The sequence below is a fragment of the Centroberyx affinis genome, unplaced genomic scaffold, assembly GCF_046629955.1.
Source record: "Centroberyx affinis isolate AG114_WGS23_722 - 3 ecotype Tasmania unplaced genomic scaffold, CSIRO-AGI_Caff_v1 ptg000478l_1, whole genome shotgun sequence".
NCBI classification, from domain to species: domain Eukaryota; kingdom Metazoa; phylum Chordata; class Actinopteri; order Beryciformes; family Berycidae; genus Centroberyx; species Centroberyx affinis.
Genome location: NW_027279135.1, coordinates 43,336 through 64,714, shown reverse-complemented (window position 1 = coordinate 64,714; position 21,379 = coordinate 43,336). Strand labels below are relative to the sequence as shown.

The 21,379-nt window shown below is 41.4% G+C and overlaps 1 protein-coding gene across 1 annotated transcript; it reads left to right on the top strand.

Annotated features, from left to right (window-relative positions):
* Positions 1-1,172: 1,172 nt before the first annotated feature.
* On the top strand, positions 1,173-14,516 carry sel1l (SEL1L adaptor subunit of SYVN1 ubiquitin ligase). The gene is made up of 21 exons (XM_071517234.1): positions 1,173-1,740; positions 1,912-1,949; positions 2,545-2,752; positions 4,054-4,221; positions 4,722-4,827; positions 5,649-5,811; positions 5,964-6,017; positions 6,101-6,160; positions 6,255-6,336; positions 6,498-6,652; positions 7,533-7,589; positions 7,685-7,753; positions 8,244-8,321; positions 8,581-8,643; positions 8,908-8,995; positions 9,677-9,825; positions 10,811-10,976; positions 11,147-11,221; positions 11,506-11,678; positions 11,916-12,044; positions 12,214-14,516. The coding sequence occupies exons 1-21, from the start codon at positions 1,653-1,655 to the stop codon at positions 12,493-12,495; spliced, it is 2,451 nt and encodes an 816-aa protein (XP_071373335.1). The 5' UTR covers positions 1,173-1,652; the 3' UTR covers positions 12,496-14,516.
* Positions 14,517-21,379: the final 6,863 nt, after the last annotated feature.

Sequence of the window (21,379 nt, the reverse complement as noted above, 5' to 3'; positions counted from 1 at the left end):
CAAACCACTTTGCTTTGCTTTGCTTTGCTTTGCTTCCCGTGATGATTTATTAGATCAGAGATAGGCCTATAATATTTACTAGGCTACATCAGATATAAAAATGTGTGAAGCATTTCAAGGCCATTGGCTCGCTCTGGCTATAAAAGAGGGCTTCTAACAAGCAACAGGAAGCTTATATTAGTTCACCATAGTTATCAATAGTGAATGAAAGTTAGGCCTACTGCTGCATATCAAGTGCGCTGAAAGTCTTTCATAGGATTCCCAACAGTGATTAATGGAACAGACTGAACTCATATTCCAGCACCACAGCCCTGGGCAACATGAGGCCGACTTTGTGCATATTAAATCTTTTCACAGCCTCAATGCAAAGACACAATATTGTATCAATGAGAAGAATGAACACTGTTTTAAATAATGTTGGCCAGTGATAAGAATTTAAGCATGTACACTGCAGTTTTCCTCCAGCAGTCCTCCCTAGTCTTGGCAGCAGCAACCCTGTTTTATTGCTTCTTTTTATATTCTAGTTGTGTGCTTATGGGATATTTCCTAACACTAACACTTTTACTCTGAAATTGTGGTCGTTCCTCTCTGGAAATCAGAGCATGTCCTGCCCACGACTCCACAATATTTACTCCTTCTCTGTATTGACAAACCAAGAGCAAAAAGAAAGAAAAAAAACACACCTCTCTTTCCTTTTCTATAGTGTCAACTCAGATGCAAAAAGCAAAAAGGCAGTGAAATTGCTGTTTTATTCATTGCAAAAGAGTAAAACGATTGAAATACACACATTGGAGAGATTAATTTGTGTTTCTGTTTTTTGCATTCAACAATCTGAATACATATTTGTAGATTGTAGTATTTATTTACCTTTTTCCATTTCTATTTCTCTTTGTTTTATACTTATTTTATTACCTCTACTTGCGATTATTGAGACAGATTTCCCCCCCATACATTGCACCTGACACTAGCTGCTTTCCTTAAAGCTCTTACTATGAAACCTCCTTGGAACGTGTTTAGGTGTCGTGGACAAGCCCGTCAAGTAGAAACATAATTGTGTACGCACCTGATTGGACGACATATTTCTTGCTGCCAACCATTGGCTACCGTCAACCTAAACGTGCTGCGATTGGTCGAGTGGAGAAAATAGGAAGTGTCGTTCAATAGTGGGGCTTACTTGCTAACTAGTAGTGTTATCTGGTGACATTAAATGAAAGACTAGAGATTTTGCAACCCGTCGTTAAAATCGGGTGTTTTGAATTTGCAAGCAACAAAACACGGCAGCCAACTTTTAGACCGAGCAATTGCAGCTGTTCCAGAGATCGCCGTGTTTACGTGTTTTGTATTTTACGTTAGCTAGCTTGTTAGCCAACGCCATTAGCTCGCATCACAAGCCAAATAGCTCACTGGCTACTAGTCTGGTAGCTTAGCATTGCATTTTGTTATCTTATCAGGTTGCTTGACAGCTAACGTTAACTAAGTTGCCATCAAAAATAGTATTAGGTTCTGATTTCAGTGGGGGCTGTGAGCTAGGTTATCGATATTATTAATGTATTCGTCAAGATTTCAAAGTGGGACGAAACTGTAACTGGATGTTCGGTTATAGAAATAACAGCAGCTATAGCTAGCAGACTGTTAGCTTGTCAACAACAACAATGGGCTATAAGGGTTTTTTAAAGACGGCTAGAATACTTAGTTTTTTGACCATTCTCCTGATATTCTCCGTCAAAGGAATAACAGCTGGTAAGTACAAAATGTCAGCTTCCTTGTATCCCTGTGGCTAATATAACGTTAGCGGTGGGCCAGTTACCTGTAGTGGCTGGCGTTCCTAAACTCCTGTAAACAGCTGTTTACATTTAACATGTTTGTCCAGCTTCATGCAACACCATCTTTATTGATATCTATTATTTGCAGATGAAGAGCAATACGGGAATGATGTTCCAGAATTAAAGGTACGCGATGGGCTATCTGATAATGGTCCTCAACTTAGCATAGCAATCAATCCCTGATGATACATTGTAGACTTGCATATGCAGATCAGTGTAGATGTAATGGAGATAAATAAGAGATAGACTACTCATGCAGCCTGTCATCCGTTTTATATCAAGGGCTGTTGCTACCCTTGCTCGGGGGATTAATCTGCTTATGTGTTTAATGGCTTGAACCACACATCATGCTATTGCAGGTGATAACTTGATCTCATTTGCAGAAGTATAATAGGGGTAATATGCATGGTTTTTATTTGTCTATATGTAGAGCTTGCTATCTATAATGGTATGTTGACACTGCATCAGACAGGGTTTCTTTAAACCTATTCAAGATATCAGCCAAAGCAATTTGAATATACCTTAGCACCTGGTCTTAACCAGCTGCTCTGTTACTACCGTCTCAGATAACTAGTAGATACTGTTTAAGAGGAAAGATCTGCAAGTTAGTCATCTACAGCTGTTACCTGTATTCAACTGTATTCTGCCTATTTTCAGTATGTAATGTGGTTTCCCCCTTTTCATCCGTTCCTCTGTAATAACACCTTGTTCTTTGCCCCAGTCCTACCATGAGCCGGACTCTGAAGAGGATGAGGTCCCAGTGGGGGCAAGGATTGTGGCAGGTGCCTCTGTGAGCTCTGGCAGGGAAACCTCCCAGCCAGAAGAGGAGAGACGGTCTGAAGAGGGACTCCAGGACAGTGGACTGGAGGGAGAGGAGAAGGAGGACTTGCCCAGCCAGCCCCCTCCAATTGAGGAGAAGCCTAAAGAAGGTAAGAGCTAATAGTTTAGCTCATGCAGTGAGACAATGAGAGCCGCTTGCTGTAAATTCTCTACTTAGTGCAGCCCGGGTAAAGGACCAGGGGGGCAAGAGCCATTGAAAGTGCTTCATTTTTTAAACATTGTTGCTTATTTGTAATACTAAGGCTTCTATCCCTTTCTCTGTCTCCTCTACTGAGTACTCTGTCCTTCTGGCCTAATGTATTGTTGGCTTGTTTATGTGTCTATCTCCATTTGTATGTGTGAGGCAGAGATCATGAGTTGGCATGCTCTCTGTCATTGGTAGCAGGCCTTCATTTGAGTATAGTGGTTTGAGGACAGTCTGAACATAAGTCAGGATTGGATGGGGTAGCACACTGGCTATCAGACTTTCTGCTAGGAAAATGTATGGTTTCAAGCTCATGTCCGTATGACAGACAAGACAGTAGCATGGTTCCAGGGAATGTGCATTAACACCCCAAGATCCCTAAAAGTCCTCTTTGAATGCTAATAATTTCAGGGGTTTATAAAGTCTGAGAGGCTCCTCATAGCTCTCACCTCATGTGGGTTTTGGTGAGCCAATAGCCGTCTGAGTGCCCTTGGGAAATGCCTTGAGAGTTGCTTTTGAAGCTGAGATTGAGGTCTGGAATTTGCAGTTTTCAGCTACTGTAACTAGTGTGAACTCTTTCCAATGCTATGATGTTTGAGTAGCAGTTGTAACAGTGGTGGACAATGGGAGCTTTATTTAGGCCTTGTTGCCCTCAGTTTTTTACCCTGTCTTGAATCATATATCCGTTTTTAGAGAATGAGTATTGTCTTATTTTTAAGCCTTGTTGAGTCTTGACATGCTAACCTGCTTTCAGCTTTGCCAGCTCTGAGCAAGGCAGCTGTGTGGTTTTGTCTCAGCTCAGCGTTGGTTAAGCCCCAAGAGAAATTAAAAGCGCGCTTGCACCTGTGGCCCCTCTTGCCATCAATTACATCAGTTTACTAGGGGATTATTCGTTTAGTTCCTGTAGCATGAGGGTTCTCACACAGAGCTTAACATTTACCTTGTACAAAGAGAATCCATTTTGGATTTTTGGGAGAATTACTGAAATAAATAGAATTTCTTCATTGCAGTTACATAACCAACATGTAGTCATACATTCTCAAATGTTGTTTCTTTAAAAAAAACATGGTAATATTTGTTAAATATATTTATAAAGAATAAACTCCACTCATAGCCCAATACTGTGTGTAATTATTACCATCCTTTTGCTTCATGTCAATGCTCTGACTGTCTTGTTTTTTTGGGGTTTTTTTTGGGTTGATGTAGTTCCTGTGGTAAATGGAGGCACAGCCAATGGAGAGCCCTGCACCTTCCCCTTCCTTTTCCAGGGGAAAGAGTACTTGGACTGTACTACTGACGGACGGGGGGATGGACGGCTGTGGTGTGCCACCACATACGATTATGACCAGGAGAAGAAATGGGGCTTCTGTGAGAGTAAGTCATCAAGACAGCACTGTCAGAGAATAAACATTTAGCCAAAGCAGTGAAATCACTTAGTATTATTTTGAGGCCAAATTACAGACTGAAATTTTTAGATGCATATTGCAGTGCATAATGCAGAAATCACATATGCAGAAATCGTGTGTATTCAAGTAATAATTCTCATTCACCAGCCTCAAACAGTAGCATAGTTGCTTCCCTAGTTTCCCTTGTACACCCCAACAGCTCCAAAAATGGACATTCTGGGCTTATTGCTTACACAAAGCAAACCAAATATAGTAAAAGTACAGTATAATTTGTTTAACCATCATTAACTATTCAAATACAAGCCTTTGTAAACCACAACAGGAAACTGATGGTGAAAATAGGTCTGAGAGCAAACTGTGGTTTCAGCTTTGAAATTACCATTGCCCCCACTGCTACCAAGGGTTCAGAAACACTTCTTTCATTATTCATATTATATACATCAATGGCTTGTCCTCTCTTCCCCTTAGCGGAGGACCAGGCAGAGCAGAGACGGCAGGCGGAGGAGGCTGAGGAGCAGTATCAGGCTGTCCTCCGCATGCTGAATGCCACAACCAGGAAGAACCAGAAGAAAGAGTGAGTTTCCTCCACCGGGTTTATCCCCTTGTTCCTTCTCAACTTGATTCTCTCTATCCCTTTTTTGTCTACTGACAGTAAAATCCTTCTTAGGGCATCTTTATCTTAGTAAAGAACCATTTGGATTTGGTGATATTGTAAGAGGTCTGTGGACAAAATTGGCAAGGAATATGTGTTTTTTTTATTATTCATTCCAAAAATTCTCCAGGGAAAGGTATTTCATTAATTGAGGAAATTTTGTTTTCATCTTTGGCAGGTTTTGAACCACGAGTCGTATAATTAGGACTGGGAGATAAAACGATCTCGGCAACTATGTCCCAGACCTAATTATAAATCTGGAGTTTTCAGGAGACAGTTGAAATATAACTTCCCATTTCATCTAAGAAAGAGAGAGTCAAGCTGAAGATGAGGCGGAAGGCTTGATGCTACTACTCTGACAATGTCTTATACAGCTATGATAACAGGAAAATTCTTTGTCCTGTTTTATTATTTTAACCATCAGGATTAATCTACGATAGTCTACGATGAGTAATCTTTTTTTCAAACACAGCAAATTGCAACTCACCCAGAGCCACTCTAGCCTTCTCTTCTCTACTGAAATATTTGATTGTAAATGGGTTTTTATTTCTTCTTTTGGTAGTTATCTGTGCTATGTGTGCTTGCAGGTTTGTTACCAGCCAGTGCTCATGTGCTTTTGCTCAGAACATCCTTATTTGCTTTGGAAGTGAGCGTACTGCTCGTTGTGTACACGCTGTCTGTATTATCCCTGGGTTAATCCGACCTCACCCATGCCACTTCTGCTTACCCAACTGCACTCTCAGATTGTATGAAAAGCTGCTGAAAGTGGCGGAGAAAGGCCACCACAAAGCCATGGAGAAGGTGGCCTATGCCATGCTGTTTGGAGACTACATGGGCCAGAACGTCCCCAAGGCCAGAGAACTGTTTGAGAAGCTCGCCATGGAGGGATCGCCCAAAGCTCAGACGGTACAGCTCTCGTCCATTAACCACAAACTCAATATCTCACGCGAGAATAGTGTGGAATACTGCTTTGACCTGAGATGTTACCAAAAATTATAATTATGTGTATTTTGGACATTTCCCGTGTATCAACGTACTTCTCTTGTTTTCTTCCATAGGCTCTTGGCTTTCTATATGCTGCAGGGCTGGGAGTGAACTCCAGTCAAGCTAAGGTACTTTTTTTATTTGGTATGACTGAAATTGTGTCTGCTTCTCTCCCAATAGTATATTCAATGTGTCATTCACTCTTTTTCAGGCCTTGGTTTACTACACCTTTGGAGCTTTGGGCGGAAACTTGATAGCTCATATGATTCTGGTGAGTTGATTGGTCCATCAGACTTAGGATCCATGACAATCACTTTACTTCCCAAGTATAAAAAAATGGACCTTTCCTCTCATTGTCTTACTAGGGCTACAGATACTGGGGAGGTGTGGGTGTGCCCCAGAGCTGCGAATCAGCACTAACGCACTATAGACTTGTGGCAAATCAGGGTGAGAATCTACTGCTTTTATTTCTCTACTGGGTAGAACAAGTCAGTAAAAGTATAACATTCAGAACTGTTGTTACAGTTGTTTTTGGATACATAACCTGATCAAAAGTCATTCTTTGCCTTCTGATTTTCTCTCACTCCACTCTCCCTCACCCCCTCCAGTGGCCAGTGACGTGTCACTGACAGGGGGCTCTGCAGTGCAGCGGATCAGGCTGCTGGATGAGGTGGAGAATCCCGGCTCCACCAGCGGGATGTTGGAGGAAGACCTGATCCAGTACTACCAGTTCCTAGCTGAGAAGGGAGACGTGCAAGCTCAGGTACAGTGGCCATCAGTGTCCTTTGTTCAGTTTAGCAGTAAACTAATTATAACTAAATCTTACGACCCATTTCTGCACTGATATTATTAGCTGATATTGCCTTCCCACAGATATATCAGTATCGGATAGATTGATCCTATCAGCTCAAATAATGTCACTTAGGCACAGTTACTTATGAAGTTTGACACATTCACTTTGGACTAGAGGGGGTCAGTTTTACAGGAAACACAAAAAATGAAGTATATACACATTTTTAGAATTGTATTTCCGTTTAGAAAGTTTTATGATGACAGCTAAAAATATGGCAAGCAACAAATAGACCTCATAGTCCCCTTTGGTCACAATTGCTCAGTTATAGGCAAATTTAGATTTTATAATAATAAAACTAGGGCCTAAACCCTTTCAGATAGATTTTATATGTTGTGACAGATGTACCAAATCTTTATCTTTTGTGTGCTGAATTGTCAAGGGTTACAGTTGCTGTCTTTATTTGCATCCAGTCTTAACATTTTGCAAGTTTTATGGTTAGGAAGCTAATGATTGATGCAACTTGTAGCTTGTAGAGAAAGAGGCATTGACTTGTGTAATTGGCAGTTGCAGTTTACTACATTGCAAGAGAACTGAAATGGAACATTTTTCCTCTACGCATATAAACAGCTTAACCATATAGCATTTGCATAATCAGAGTAAGGACAATAATTAGGTCATCATGTGGATGTAAATATACTTGGTGATCCAAACTATAATTATATTTGTCACATTTAGAATACAAATTGTCCATCCCCATAGCCATCTATACGTTTTGGACCTATGAAAAGTCCTCAGTCTGTCACAGAGGAGCTTGTAATTGACTTAACTTGATCCTTCGTTGCCCCGATAGGTGGGACTGGGCCAGCTACACCTGCAAGGAGGACGTGGAGTGGAACAGAATCACCAGGTAACATTTTTTCAAAGTTTTGTTTTCTATTGTAGTCCAAAGCAGATGTATTTTGCACATGAGTAAATGGATTTCTGATGCTTCCCATCCAACAGAGGGCCTATGATTACTTCAACCAGGCTGCGAATGCGGGAAATACACACGCTATGGCTTTCCTCGGCAAGGTGGGTGAGACACCTCTCAGGCCTTTTCAGTCTTGTAGTCTGTGTCAATGGTGTTGGAAAATATTATTTATTTGTTTATTTTTACATGGCTTTGTTGAATACTCAGTTCTGATTGGCCAGTAAACTCATTCTGAGGTCTATTATTTCTGAATAACAGACTAGTGTTTAACATCTAATCATATCACTGCAGTGAAGAAGTCCGGTCGTTTTTGTTGACTTCTATTCAAATGAACTAGTGACATCTATGTGTATTTCACTTGTGTGCTTGCGAACATTATAAATACATAAACAACTCATATTTACCTGGCACATACTGTATCAAAACATCAATCAATTGAAGAGTGGGGAAAAAGTCTTTAATAAAAATGAAAAATAAATAAAGCCCATAGGATGATGATGTTTTAACAGAGAGTGGTGCGGCTGGGGCATTAATGCGGCATTACATCAAGGTTTTGATTGCTGAGAGCTTCTGTGCCTCCCTCTCCCTCAGATGTACTCAGAAGGCAGTGAGTTTGTCCCTCAGAACAACGAGACAGCCCTGCAGTACTTTAAGAAGGCCTCTGACTTGGTAAGAGCCCAGCTATGGACGACTGTCTTTATCAGTATCTAACTTGGGTCTTGTATCCTGTATGCATACACTGTTTGTATCTGTCTTTATCATTCCATTTATTCTTTGCACGCAGACAAACAGCATTCCTATTACAAAACCTCACAGGTGACGGTGTGTTATAGATTTGTGTCGGCGCTACATATTGTGGCTTACTGAAAAACACTGTCATTGCTTTGTCGCTGTTTTTGTCTCTCATTGGGTGCTCTTGGTCCTCCAGGGGAATCCAGTGGGACAAAGTGGCCTGGGCATGGCCTACCTATATGGAAGAGGTGTCCCAGTGGTAAGGAACCTTTGCACATGTTACATCCATTGAACGTATCTCTAAGGTTATGTAGGATGGCATATCCCCACCCAAACCTATTTTTATCTTCAGTTTTTGCCCGTTGCTAAGGACAGCTTGTTGGTATAATAGGAATAAAAATAGTTCTGATCTAAATCTCAGAAAAGTGATTTGGTGACTTTCACGTTGATAACAAGCTGGCAGAGTTAGTGTCACTTCTGCTGAAATCAGTGTAAAAATTGTGAGTTTTTGGTGTGTCTGCAGAATTATGAGCTGGCATTGAAGTACTTCCAGAAGGCAGCAGAACAGGGTTGGGTGGACGGTCAACTCCAGTTGGGCACCATGTATTATAGTAAGTGTGTGTGTGTGTGTGTGTGTGTGTGTGTGTGTGTGTGTGTGTATGGCTGTGCGTGTGTGCCTTTCTTTTGGCACACCACTTCTTCTTTTGTCTTATTGTCTCCTGTTGTTCCTTCTCCTCAAACAACAAGTGTAGCTGCTATAACAGACTTTGAATCTGCTATAAAAAGCAGTCACTAATGAAAAGATTTTTTTTTATGTTGATTGGAACATATAATTGCCTCTGTTTGAATCCAAATTATTGGTCAATCAGGCCTAGGTATATTACTTGAGCTTCAAGTGGAATATGATTGCTGCAACAAGAGATCAAAATCACCCTTGCTTAACTACTTTTTAGGCCCTTGAAGCTGTTTTTTTGTCTGTCCAGTTCCCTGGGAGACGGTGCTGTGCTGGTCGCCCACCTCCATTCTGCTTGCAGCTCCCCATCAAGTCTTGGATAGCCTTTAGATAAATTTATAGTCTTCTTTTATAAAAATCATGTTGCTGCCTCAAAGGCTTTGAAAAACTTCTGTCTTTCACTTGTGCTGGATCTTTCTCTCTCACTCTTTCCCTATTTCCTACCCAACATTTTCACTCAATTTCTATTGGCTATAACGTCTTTCTTTGCTTCCTCTCTCTCCTGTTTGATTCAATGTCTTTCTCTCTCTTTCTCTCTCTTCCTCCTCTCCTTCCCTAGACGGCATTGGGGTGAAGCGGGACTACAAGCAGGCGCTCAAGTTCTTCAACCTGGCCTCGCAGGCGGGCCACATCCTGGCCTTCTACAACCTGGCCCAGATGCACGCCACTGGCACCGGTGTGATGCGCTCCTGCCACACCGCTGTGGAGGTGAGCCTTCCTAGAGCTGCTGCTTCTACCTCTGCTTACCTTTCTTGCTTTCTGGTAGCCTTGACACATATTGATGTAAGGCGCCCTCCCATCATTTGTTGTACATTTTATACATTCCTCTTGTGCGTCATTCCCGGCCTTACACACTTGAGTGCAAAGCTGTAATGTAATGAACAGTTGACGCTTGCTCGGGCTGTACATTTCATAAGCTTGTTGCATAAGAATTCATATATCTTATGCCTATGCATCTCTAATTCTCAGAGGTCACTAGACTTAGAAGTCATCGTTTATACAATTTCTCCACAATAACTCATCCATTAAGGCCATATGGTAGCAGTTAATAAACTGCTTCCTCTTCATTTAGTTGGAAAAATTTATTCTTTTTCACTATCATCCATTCCAGTTCTCTTGCAATGGTCTTGTAATGCTCTTGCTTTACCTTCTCTTATGTTAATGCAAGTTGGAAAGTGATAAAGTTTCCTGTGTCTTATTGTTTAACAGGCCCTTAATCATAAGGCTGGGTATTGGCAAGGACCTCACGATACGATACGTATCACGATACATGGGTCACGATACAATTGTATCACGATACATTGTGATACGATACATTGTGATACGATACATATTGCGATACATTGTAATACTCTACATAATTTACTGAAAATGTAAAAATAGAGCTGAAAATACAACTTACTGTGTACCACCTGGGTAGTCTAATATGTACGTCACATTATATTGATAACTCAGTGGACAAATTGAGTCAAAACTATTTAATTCAAAGGGATTTGAGGGAAATTTAAGGACATTTTAAATACGTTTAAAACATGAATCATTTTTTTGAATGTATCGATTCGAGGGGCTGGAAAATCGATACAGTATCATGGAAAAAAATATTGCAATACTCAGCTGTATCGATTTTTTTGCACAGCCCTACTTAATCATGTGTGTCAGTGTGTGACTGTGTGTGCCTGCCTCTTGGTTGCAGCTCTTCAAGAATGTGTGTGAGCGAGGCCGCTGGTCAGAGCGTCTGATGTCGGCCTACGGAAGCTTTAAGGAGGGCGAGCTGGATGCAGCGCTGGTCCAGTACCTGCTGCTGGCTGAGCAGGGCTACGAGGTGGCCCAGAGCAACGTGGCCTTCATTCTGGACCAGAGTAAGAGAAAACATGACAGTAGCGTCCTCGAATGACGGGTTGACTTCTTGACATTCACTCTGAATCAGTATGTTAATTGTCCAAATGTGTCAATAGCACCACACCTTTAGAGAAGTAAAATCTTAACCTTTGAATATTGTGTGGGTATTTGTGTGTCTTGTTTCAAACAGAAGGGGCACAGATCTTCAGTGAGAACGAGACCTACCCTCGTGCTTTACTCCACTGGACAAGAGCTGCAGCACAGGGTCAGTCCATATACACTCCCTCACACATCCATCTTCCCTTGTACTACCATTTTTTTTAAAGATAATTTTTAAGGCGTTGCTTCTTTTTGATAGAATACAGTGGAGAGTAACAGGCAAGATGGGAGAAAGAGAGGTTATAATATGCAACAGGTCGTCAGATTAGAAGAGGAACCAGAATGCCATGGCATCAATGGTTTACATAATGAACACTAGCTGAATTTGGCTACTCACAACCAAACCCACTGAGTAGAATGAAAGCCGGTGCATTTGATGGTCTTTTCCAGGTTACATTGTGGCAAGGATAAAACTAGGTGACTACCACTTCTACGGCTATGGGACAGATGTGGACTATGAGACGGCCGTCATCCACTACAGACTGGCATCAGAGCAGCAGCACAGCGCCCAGGCCATGTTTAACCTGGGCTACATGCACGAGAAAGGCCTGGGCATCAAACAGGTGGGCATGGGGATTCACTGACTCCCGGACATTGGCTTACTTTCTGCGCACACACACACACACACACACGCACGCACGCACGCACGCACGCACACACACACACACACACACACACACACACACACACCAGGATCCATAAAAACATAGGAACACCATCAGTTAGTGCAGAAAAACATCAGAAATTCAAAGATGCACAGACAGACTTGTGTGCGTCAACCTTTCCATCTGGCTCTGCAGGACATCCATCTAGCCAAGCGTTTCTACGACATGGCTGCTGAGGCCAGTCCTGATGCCCAGGTCCCAGTCTTCCTGGCCCTGTGTAAGCTGGGTCTGGTTTATGCTCTGCAGTACCTACAGGATCTTAATGTGAGTACATGTTCCTAAATGCTCAATGCTTGAAGCCCTCTCAAATCGGCTTCAAATTAGCACCTCAGCATTATATAATTACAGAAAGGCCAAACTATTCACTCATTCATTGCTGAAATTGATTAACTTGCTGTGTCTGTGTCCTTCCACCCTTCTTGGCCTCTGTCAGGTGAAGGAGCTGATAACTCAGGTGGACCTGGACCAGCTTCTGGGCCCGGAGTGGGACCTCTACCTCATGACCGTCATCGCCCTGCTGTTGGGCACAGTCATAGCCTACCGACAGCGCCAACACCAAATCATAGTGCCCCCTCGCCCTCCAGCCCCAGCCCCAGCACCCCCTGCCAGACCGCCTCAAGAGCAGCCGCAAGCCCAAGCTGAGCCCCAGGCTGAAGGAGAGACGCAAGCCCCGGGCCAGGACCAGGCCGAACTGGAGCAGCAGGAGCAGCAGTGAGAGGACGCCAGATGGAGTGAGGGCAGTAAAAGACAGACAGAGAGAGAGGAGTGTGGTAAAGGAGGCTCTACCAGCCCGCCCCATGGAGTAGCCAATGTTTACTAGCTAACTACCTGCTAGTGTGAACACCACTCCCGCTCTCCCTGCTCCCCTCCGCATGCTAAAAAAGACTAAGATGGCCACTGAACTGTTGAGTCTCACTACTCTTTCTCCATTGAAATATGCTGGACCCCATGCAGAAGCAGTGACAGCGGGGGTGTTTATGGACAATGCTATGGAACAGAGACTGTCCAAAGGATAACACAGACTTGGGACTTATTAGTTTGTGACTCAGGGTATTGCCAGAGGCACCCGTCTCCTCTCCATGGAAATAGCCATGGGGTTGCCAGATTGAAGGCATTTTGGACTTGTCTAATCAGCAAATCAAACAGAGTAGTTGGAATCTGATATGTGCATCTGTTTCTTCTTACTCTCCCTTTTGAAGGGATTCAAATTCAGTTGAACTACTTAAGTCCCCTCATTTTGTCCCGTATTTAGGAAAAAACACAAGCAGGAAAATGCGATCTGAAACCATTTTGTTAGCTAGCTCTAGTCCCGTTGATAAAGGAATAGTCTTGTTTTTGCTCCTTTGCATGTTTTCTCTCATCATTTTGCAGACTTGGTCTCATCATTTTGCAGACTTTAATTTGGCGCCTTTTCCACACTTCAAGAGTGAATAACCTTTTGACAGCTTTTACTTTCATTAATAACTTGTTCAGTTGGCAACATTTGTTAGCAAATAATGTAAAGTTTAATACCTTTGCATACCCCCAATTCAGATGGCAATAGAAAGCTTACGTTGAGTTAGCATTAGTAACACTGCTAACTGTAGCAAGCGTTGAAAAGACATCATCCTTAAGCCATGTTACATCATCAGTATAAGAACATGAAACCTCTTGAGCTATTCAGTTGAGTTTAATAGACAGTTGTAACAGTAATTTCAAACTTGATGGAACTGCTGGACTGGATGCTCCATGCTTGTGTGATAAATAATTCAGATTTAAGCACACAGGTTGATATTTGATGTTACATTTTTAACATGGCGGACACAGCTAGAATGAACTGGGTTGTTACGTATGTCACCAAATCCCCAATGCAGTGACCATTTGAAAATCCAGAGATAAATCTTTCATCTTTCACTCTCCAGACTTTGTGCCTGGTAGCAGAGTGCACAAGCTTTTAAAACTCATTTTAAAGAGCAAATGTCAGTGAAGAATTGATCTATACTGTCAAATGAAAGAAAGCAGAGAACGGTTTGCACAATTCTTTGAAGGTATACATTGCAATGGGTGTGACATTTTTCCATTACCGGATTTTGATTTTGTTGTAGCTCTTGGTTTATGTAAGGTAGCACTGTGTGGCCCGATGGTTCCTCTCATCCCACATCCCTCCTTTAGTTCAATAAGCCTTGTGTTAGCCGAGGCAGAAACATTGAGCTGCCTTAAAGATAGCAGCGCTTCACACTCTTTAGATTGTTGCTTCATTAAAGGAAATGGAAGCGATTTCTTTGTGTTTGGCTTCAGCTGTCGTGAGAATTTCCACCCCCTCACCAAAAGTACAAGTTGGACCTCTTCCCTACCTACACAGGGGTACGAAACAAGATGCAACACCTTGTATTTAGATACTTAATTTTGCCACATGCAATTTTTCTCTGAAGTCCATTTGTTCAGGTCTGCAATATGTACCTTTTGTCTAATATATGGAGGAAGATTTTAATTTATCTGGCAATACATCTGCATGAAGTGTGTGAAGTTGTATAGGACAGTAGAATGTTATTGCCAGGATGATGAAAAGAAATCATTCCAACCTGTGACAGTGACATTGATGTCCCCCTGCATTCACTTTCATCAGAGAACTCAGTAGCATTGGTACCTACACAACCCACCTTTTCTGTCTAAAATGAAACACTGGTCAAGATTGTCGAAAAGACTGCATTTTTACCATCGCAATGACAAGTTTATAATGAAATTAATAAATGATATATGGATATTTAACGGTTGCCAATTTCATTTGACTTTGTCCTGCTGGAATGTGAATATTATTTGTAATTCCAAAACCTGATAACATAGAAAACATAAGAAAACTTGCTTTAAAAATCAAACGTAACATGAAGTAATGCTGACAATGAATGGACAGTCAAAGAATGCATAATTTCAATAACAAGGCTAGCTATGTTTGGGTCTGTGACAGAGTGTTTCTGCTTTATGTTGCTGGGCCCTTTGTCACTCAGCTTTTTTGGGTGGGGGAGATAAGGCGAGCATCATAAAGTGACAGTGCTGTAACTGAGCATCACATTGTGCAGTCTGTAGGGGTGACCCATTGACTGGCCCATACACACCACTATGGGGTGGCTTTGGATTACCGTGGCAACATGTGCGCTAGCGTCCTGCTCTGTCAAAGGTAAGTGCTAGAACAAGCAGGGGGGCAAGCTACACATGTGAGTTGGTGTGCCTATATTGTTAGAGCAGTCTGTGAAATAGGGCCTGGGTCAGGCAGATTGTTTCTGGTCTACATAATGGTGTGATCTGGCCACAAAAACATTTAGGTGTTTTAGACAGAAAAGTACAGCTAGGACCAAAGTGAAGACTAATATCCTTATCTTCTCTGATTGAGAACCAGTTTATGTAGTGCAGATGGCATTGTCCAGAGAAAATCACTCATGGTCTTTTGTAGTGTTTAAGAGAAGTGTGGAAAAGTGGCCTATTAGGCAGTTTGAAAAGCTTCACATGGACACTTTGGAAATAATCTTTCTCTCTAAGGCAGCGAGTGGTGGTGGGAGTATGAAGAGGGGATCCGACACTACAGCAAGGAGGCTCTCAACAAGGTACTGTGCCATTTAACCTCTTCTCTGGACACGCAAATGGAAAATAGGACACTGGATATTATTTTAATTTAATTGATTTTACTTTATCTTCATATAACCTTCATATGATCAATTTAGAATAATTTTGTAATCACAATGACCAAAAAGCCTTTTCAGTGTGGGGCCGGGGCAATGCTTAAAAAAAAATATATATATATATATAGATAGAACATACTGAACATAGACAATTGGACAAAAAGAAATAGGCAAAAAGGAAATCAATAGATAGCAAGGCCGACAGTCATTAGGTAACACGTTATAAGAACATAATATAATTCATTATGAGTACATAACAGCCACAGGTGGCTTATATTTAAGACAAGAGGCAGGTTACTATGGGGTGACACAACAGACAACACCACATGGGCCAGCAGGCATCCGGAGTATGTGCAGAACAAGCACAGCTGAAACAGACTAAAGACATGAAGCTAAACAAGGGACACACAATGAGTTAAAAATCTTATCTTTGTGCCATTGTATTTTTGTTAGGAACGCCATGGCACACTCAGTGCTGGAAGGAAGAAATCAAAATTTAAATAAATGTATCTAGTTCTCAAGTCTTGCTTCACTGAAAACTGCTCCCTCTAAGTAGGATTATCCCATATAAGAAAAGTATTTCATTGGTTTATGACTGTGGTGAGTCTTGTCTCTTTGTAACACCCTTGTTTTGTGTTCTTTTTTTCGGCAGGAGTTTCCAGAGAAAACTAGACCAGTGAACTTCAAACATCCTCGGTTCCTGTGTCCGGACATGAGTCCTTCTCCCTCTGTCCCCTCTTCAGGTCCGTCAAGGCTGCACTCCACATCAGCCCTAAATCAATCTGTGGTCAAATAGATGAAACACTAGACTCAATTGATTGCTTCTGTCTCTCTTTCTCTCCCTCTCTCTGTCTCTCACACTCTCTTTCTCTCCATCTCCATCTTTTCTTGTCTAGTTGAATTAGTCAAGGCGGCGGATATCAAAGTCCTCGCTGCCTTGGGGGATTCTCTGACAGTAGGTGTTATTTGTTATTTGTTATTTTCTCAGCTGTATAAGTACAAATAGAGTATAATCAGTAATAATAATAAGTAGTATATAACTGAATATCTGCTGTCTGTGATTACTCTTCTTGCCAGACAATGCTGTAGTGTACCCACAATATTTTGAGGGGGCACAAATTTACACAAACTTGTCCACAATGCAAATTAATAGAGAACACAGACATTAACATATTTATTGCTAGCTTGGCAATAGCTGCATTTTCAAATAGAGCTATTTCTAGTTGTGCTGATTGATTTGTGCAAAGAGCTAAAAGAAAAAAAGGGGCATTAATGAGTAATACACAATTAAAATCATCATGACAAAATATTACAATGCGATTTGTGCTGCCAGATTATCTACCATCACTGTTCTGGAAAAACATGTGCTACCTGTGCTTTCTGAGCTGAACTTGTCAAATGTCAGTTGTGCATTGTGACATTTACATTTAATCCATGTTTCATGACACTAGACCACAATGCATTATACATTTCCATGAATGCACTGGGTGTCGTTTGAATGAGAAAATATTTTTTCCACCAATTTTCCACCAATGGACTTTTCAGGGATTGTTTTTATGAGCTTTTCTGTGCTAAATACTCAGGTTTTGTTTATTTTCATGAAGTCCTGAATGTCCTGAATGAATTGTTTTTCCTCTCTTTTCAGACGGCTATAGGCGCCAATGCCACCAACGTCCTTGGGATTCCTATTGAGTTTCGTCATGTGTCATGGAGGTAAAGAAAATCTTGTGTATAAAACTGTAATCTCACACAGCAAAAGACTGATGATGTCTTTCAGTGGTGATTTATATTTACAAATGATAGAACTCTATGGTAGATGTCCTGGATGTAGACAGCTCACAATATGCTCTTAACCTTTTTGTTGATGAGGCATACTTTGGTTACATAAAATGATTGTTTCAAAATGTCACTCAAACATAAAGTGTCATTATACAAGAGGTCCAACAAGCACAACGTGACTTGAAAACAACAGCGTTATATCTGCAAAAACAATAAACTCTGTGTTGGCAATAATATTTTCTTTGATGCTTCATCATTCTGTATCTCGCAGCATCGGAGGCTACGGCTCATTCGAAGATGTCATTACACTGGCAAGTAAGGGTGTTTCAATCACTGATGATATCTCAGCCGTCTCCGAAAATTATTGTTTTGTACATATTCCAAATAAATCACAGTCACCTGCAGGGAAAATACAATACTTATTTAGTTTCCAATTGTGTATTTTAGACATCATCAGGTTGTTCAATCCCAATGTGCTTGGTGCAGCTCCCAGCAAGACAGTTCACGGGACGCCGGCCCCGCTCAGCGAAACAGGCTTCAACCTGGCTGTAACTGGACACAACACCTTGTAAGGCATCTCCAGTGTGACACGCACTACTTTCAATCTGGACTGAGAGAAAAAACAGTGAAGTCAGCCCTCTTTCTACCTCACAGGGATCCATAAAAATTTCTTATAATCTACCATTCTCAATCAATGAAATCATATGGAAAGGTTTAAACCCTACAGCCTCATTCTTATTAGAACATCGTAAATCTAACATTTATCTGCAACAAAATTACTCCATAAAATGTATTATTTGACCACATTATAACAGCACTAATAGTTCAACTTCCCCAAATACATTGTCTTCTTCGAAAAAACTGTACAACCTGTGAAATTCAAATCATTTTCTAATGATGCTTAACAAAAGCGTTGTAACTCTTTCTTTCTAGCAATCTCCCTGGCCAGACAAGGCATTTGATTGACACCCTGAGAAACTATGAGGTACAGTGATTTCCTGTCTTTTCTGAAGTCTAACCATGTAAGGCTTGATAGGGTGAGCTGGTTGTTAAAGAAATCGCTCAGCAACTGGAATCTGAAGAATCCTTCAGCAAGACGCTGACCCTGATCCCGGCTTTAAATGGCCAACTCTACTCTACTAACCCTAACCCTAAAATGTTTGGATTGGATGCTCTTAAAGAATAAAATATGAAATCCTCAAACTATTTGGACAAGTCATATTCATATGAATCTGTCTTACTGATGTTTTCTTTTTTAAAACTATCTCTCTTTGACTCTCGTTGCTCCTGTCTAAGGGTCTGAACTTTGAGGAGGACTGGAAGCTTTTGACCATTCTCATCGGCATGAATGATATCTGTGATTACTGCAAAGACAAGGTCTGTTTTTCTCTTTGAACGCTGAATTCAATTGACAAAAAATGTACAAATAAATTGAGTTGGGAACTGTTTCCATGTTCTTTCCAGGTTCTCTTTTCAGTGGACAACTTTGTTCACTACATGACCGTCTCCTTGGAAATGCTTATGAATGAGGTAAAAAAGAATTCACACATTTGTATTTTTCATAGTTAACCACTTAGATGTACTTGTTACTTTTAGAACAAGTTTTTAGATGGGTTTTCATGGATGGAGGGATAGATTTTTGAATTTCACTACAGCATTGTGTTTTGTGCATTTGTCCACGTTGTGCCTCAGGTTCCTCGTATGATCGTCAACGTTGCTCAGATCCTGCCCATGGAGACTCTCAGAGAGGTTCAGAAGCCGACGCCCGGCTGCCTGCTGCAGCGGTGAGGCGCTCCTCTTCCTCCTCCTCCTCAGTCTGTCACACCATCCAGAGTAATAAGACAAGCTGCAAAGAGACTTGCTGAGTGCAGTATCAGAGCCAAGAGCAGCCATGTTCAACTGATGTTGCACTCAGAAGTAGATACTGTGAATGCAGCTGGACAGAGTGCCATGAATATTTACATCAGCCATCAATAATTGGAACAATCCAAATCCTGAGCCTGTAAGCCTGAGCTGAATGTGTTGCAACATGAGCAGTACACTTTCAAAGCAGCTTCTTTTAATGCCGGCTGCATAATGGCTCCTGTGTAGGTGAATGGCTCAGATATGCAAAACCTTTTATGAATGAAGTGTGTGGGGTGGACAAAGCCTAGTGAAAGCCAAGCCAAGCCTAGCTTTTTTTTTTTTTTTTTGCCAAAATTACAATTGATTTTCTCACACTGAGCCAAAACAAAACTAGATCAATTGTAACTGTAGAACAAGCAGCCATGCTGCTAACAAGGTTACTACTATTAAGCTGCAACTAAGGCACAAGGCAGAAACTGAAAATGCAAATGCAAATTATTTTATTGATCAAGTGTTTGAGCAGTGATCTTGTACCATGATTAGCCAAAATAGCCATTAGTTGTATTTAGTTGGCCTACATATGAGGATTTAGCCCCAGTGCTTTTTGAGTTCCCACACTTCCTATGTCATATTTTTTATTTGAAATTCACTTAAGACCACATAAATCATGTCATTTATTTATTTATGTGTTCATTTTATAACATTTGGTAACGCTTTATATTACAGCCCGCTAATTACGGTGTAACTAGTTTGTAATTATGGGGTACTAATAAAATAACAATGCTGTAGTTACAGGGTAACAAAACAATTAAGAGGTAACAATTTTGTAATTGTGAGAGACTTATAAGGTAGTTATAGTGTAACTGTTTTCGTAATTACTGCATCCTTAAAAAATAATTACAGGGTACAATAACGTAATTGTCATAAGGAGCGATTGACCTGAAGACAGACTCAGACTCACAGTTTCATCTCATTCGGTGTTCACCTGCACATTGAGACAGAAAACTCACGTTGCATTCATTTGGAGAAACATCAACAATATCTGCCTTTTAGAAAGGAAACCATGGAGAGTGATTTCCATCTAGGTAAGCCACATGTATTTATAATTGTATTATTTAACAGGAAAAGATTAATACAGAGGATTTTGCTGAGCAGACAAACAAGAGTCAGTCAGGATAGACTAGTTGTTTGTGTTGAAGGATTTGCTATGATGAAAGGCATTAGATGAAGCTATGATGAAGCATGTTGACCTTGAATGAAGCTACATCCAGGTGGCCTTATGGTTATTTGATTATTAAGATGTTGCCATTGCATTTCTTTCAGCATCCATGCAAATGGTCGCTCAACTCAATGCCCTTAATGACGATCGCCATGAAAACATCAACTGCATGTTTGCGAAAGTCCTGAATAAGGAGCATTACCTTTATGCTGAAGCCTCTAGTTTCTCTGGAGTGACTGCTGAGCTCGACTGTGACCTTTCACCTCAGTCTGCTGTTGGTCTCGGCTCCAAACCTGCTTGTGGATTTGAGAGCCTCAATATATGGGAACCAATAGTCAGCACAGCTTCATCAGCATACAAACGTCTCTTAGATATGGACAAAGGAGACTTTCCTCCCACAGAGAAAGAGTCTCCTCTCATGACTGAAGACACAGTGTTAGGTAATGCTGGAGCGTCCATCCATCCAGCTCAGCATGTTGAGGCTCCATCCCATGAGGCTCAAATGCCTGATCATTGAGATCATTGAGAGATTGAGGCTGCTTCAGCACTCATCCTTTGGTTTTGACGATGACTACCGCCTGGAGGCAGTTGGAAAGAGATACCTCTATGCTCCCCCATGTGACACATCTGGATTTGTGGCTGACTGCTGCTCACCCTGTGGATCCACTCTGGGCTGCCTGGATGAGTGGGAGCCACTGGTCAAATCCCACTTTGAGTTGGAGAAGGAGGGATTATGGTGAGGAGCTCCTCTATGCTTCATCACATCTCTCTAGATTTGCAGTTGACTGCTCCCCACAGCATGGGCCGACTCTGGACCAGCTTGACAAATGGGAATCTGTTGTCAGCAGCACTGATTCTCACCTGATGCAGTTCCTCTCGGTCCTCCTAGAGGAGGAGGAACTTGGTGAAAAGCACATCTATGCTTCCTCAACAGTGAGTTCTACATTTATGGCTGCCTGCGCTGCACGCCATGCCCCTACTCAAGATCATCTTGATGAATGGGAACCAATCATCAGAGCTGACTCTAAACTGATGCTGTTCCTCAAGGACTTGGAGAAGGAGGAAGAACAATGTCCTTTTATCATCAAAACGGTCAATTCTTG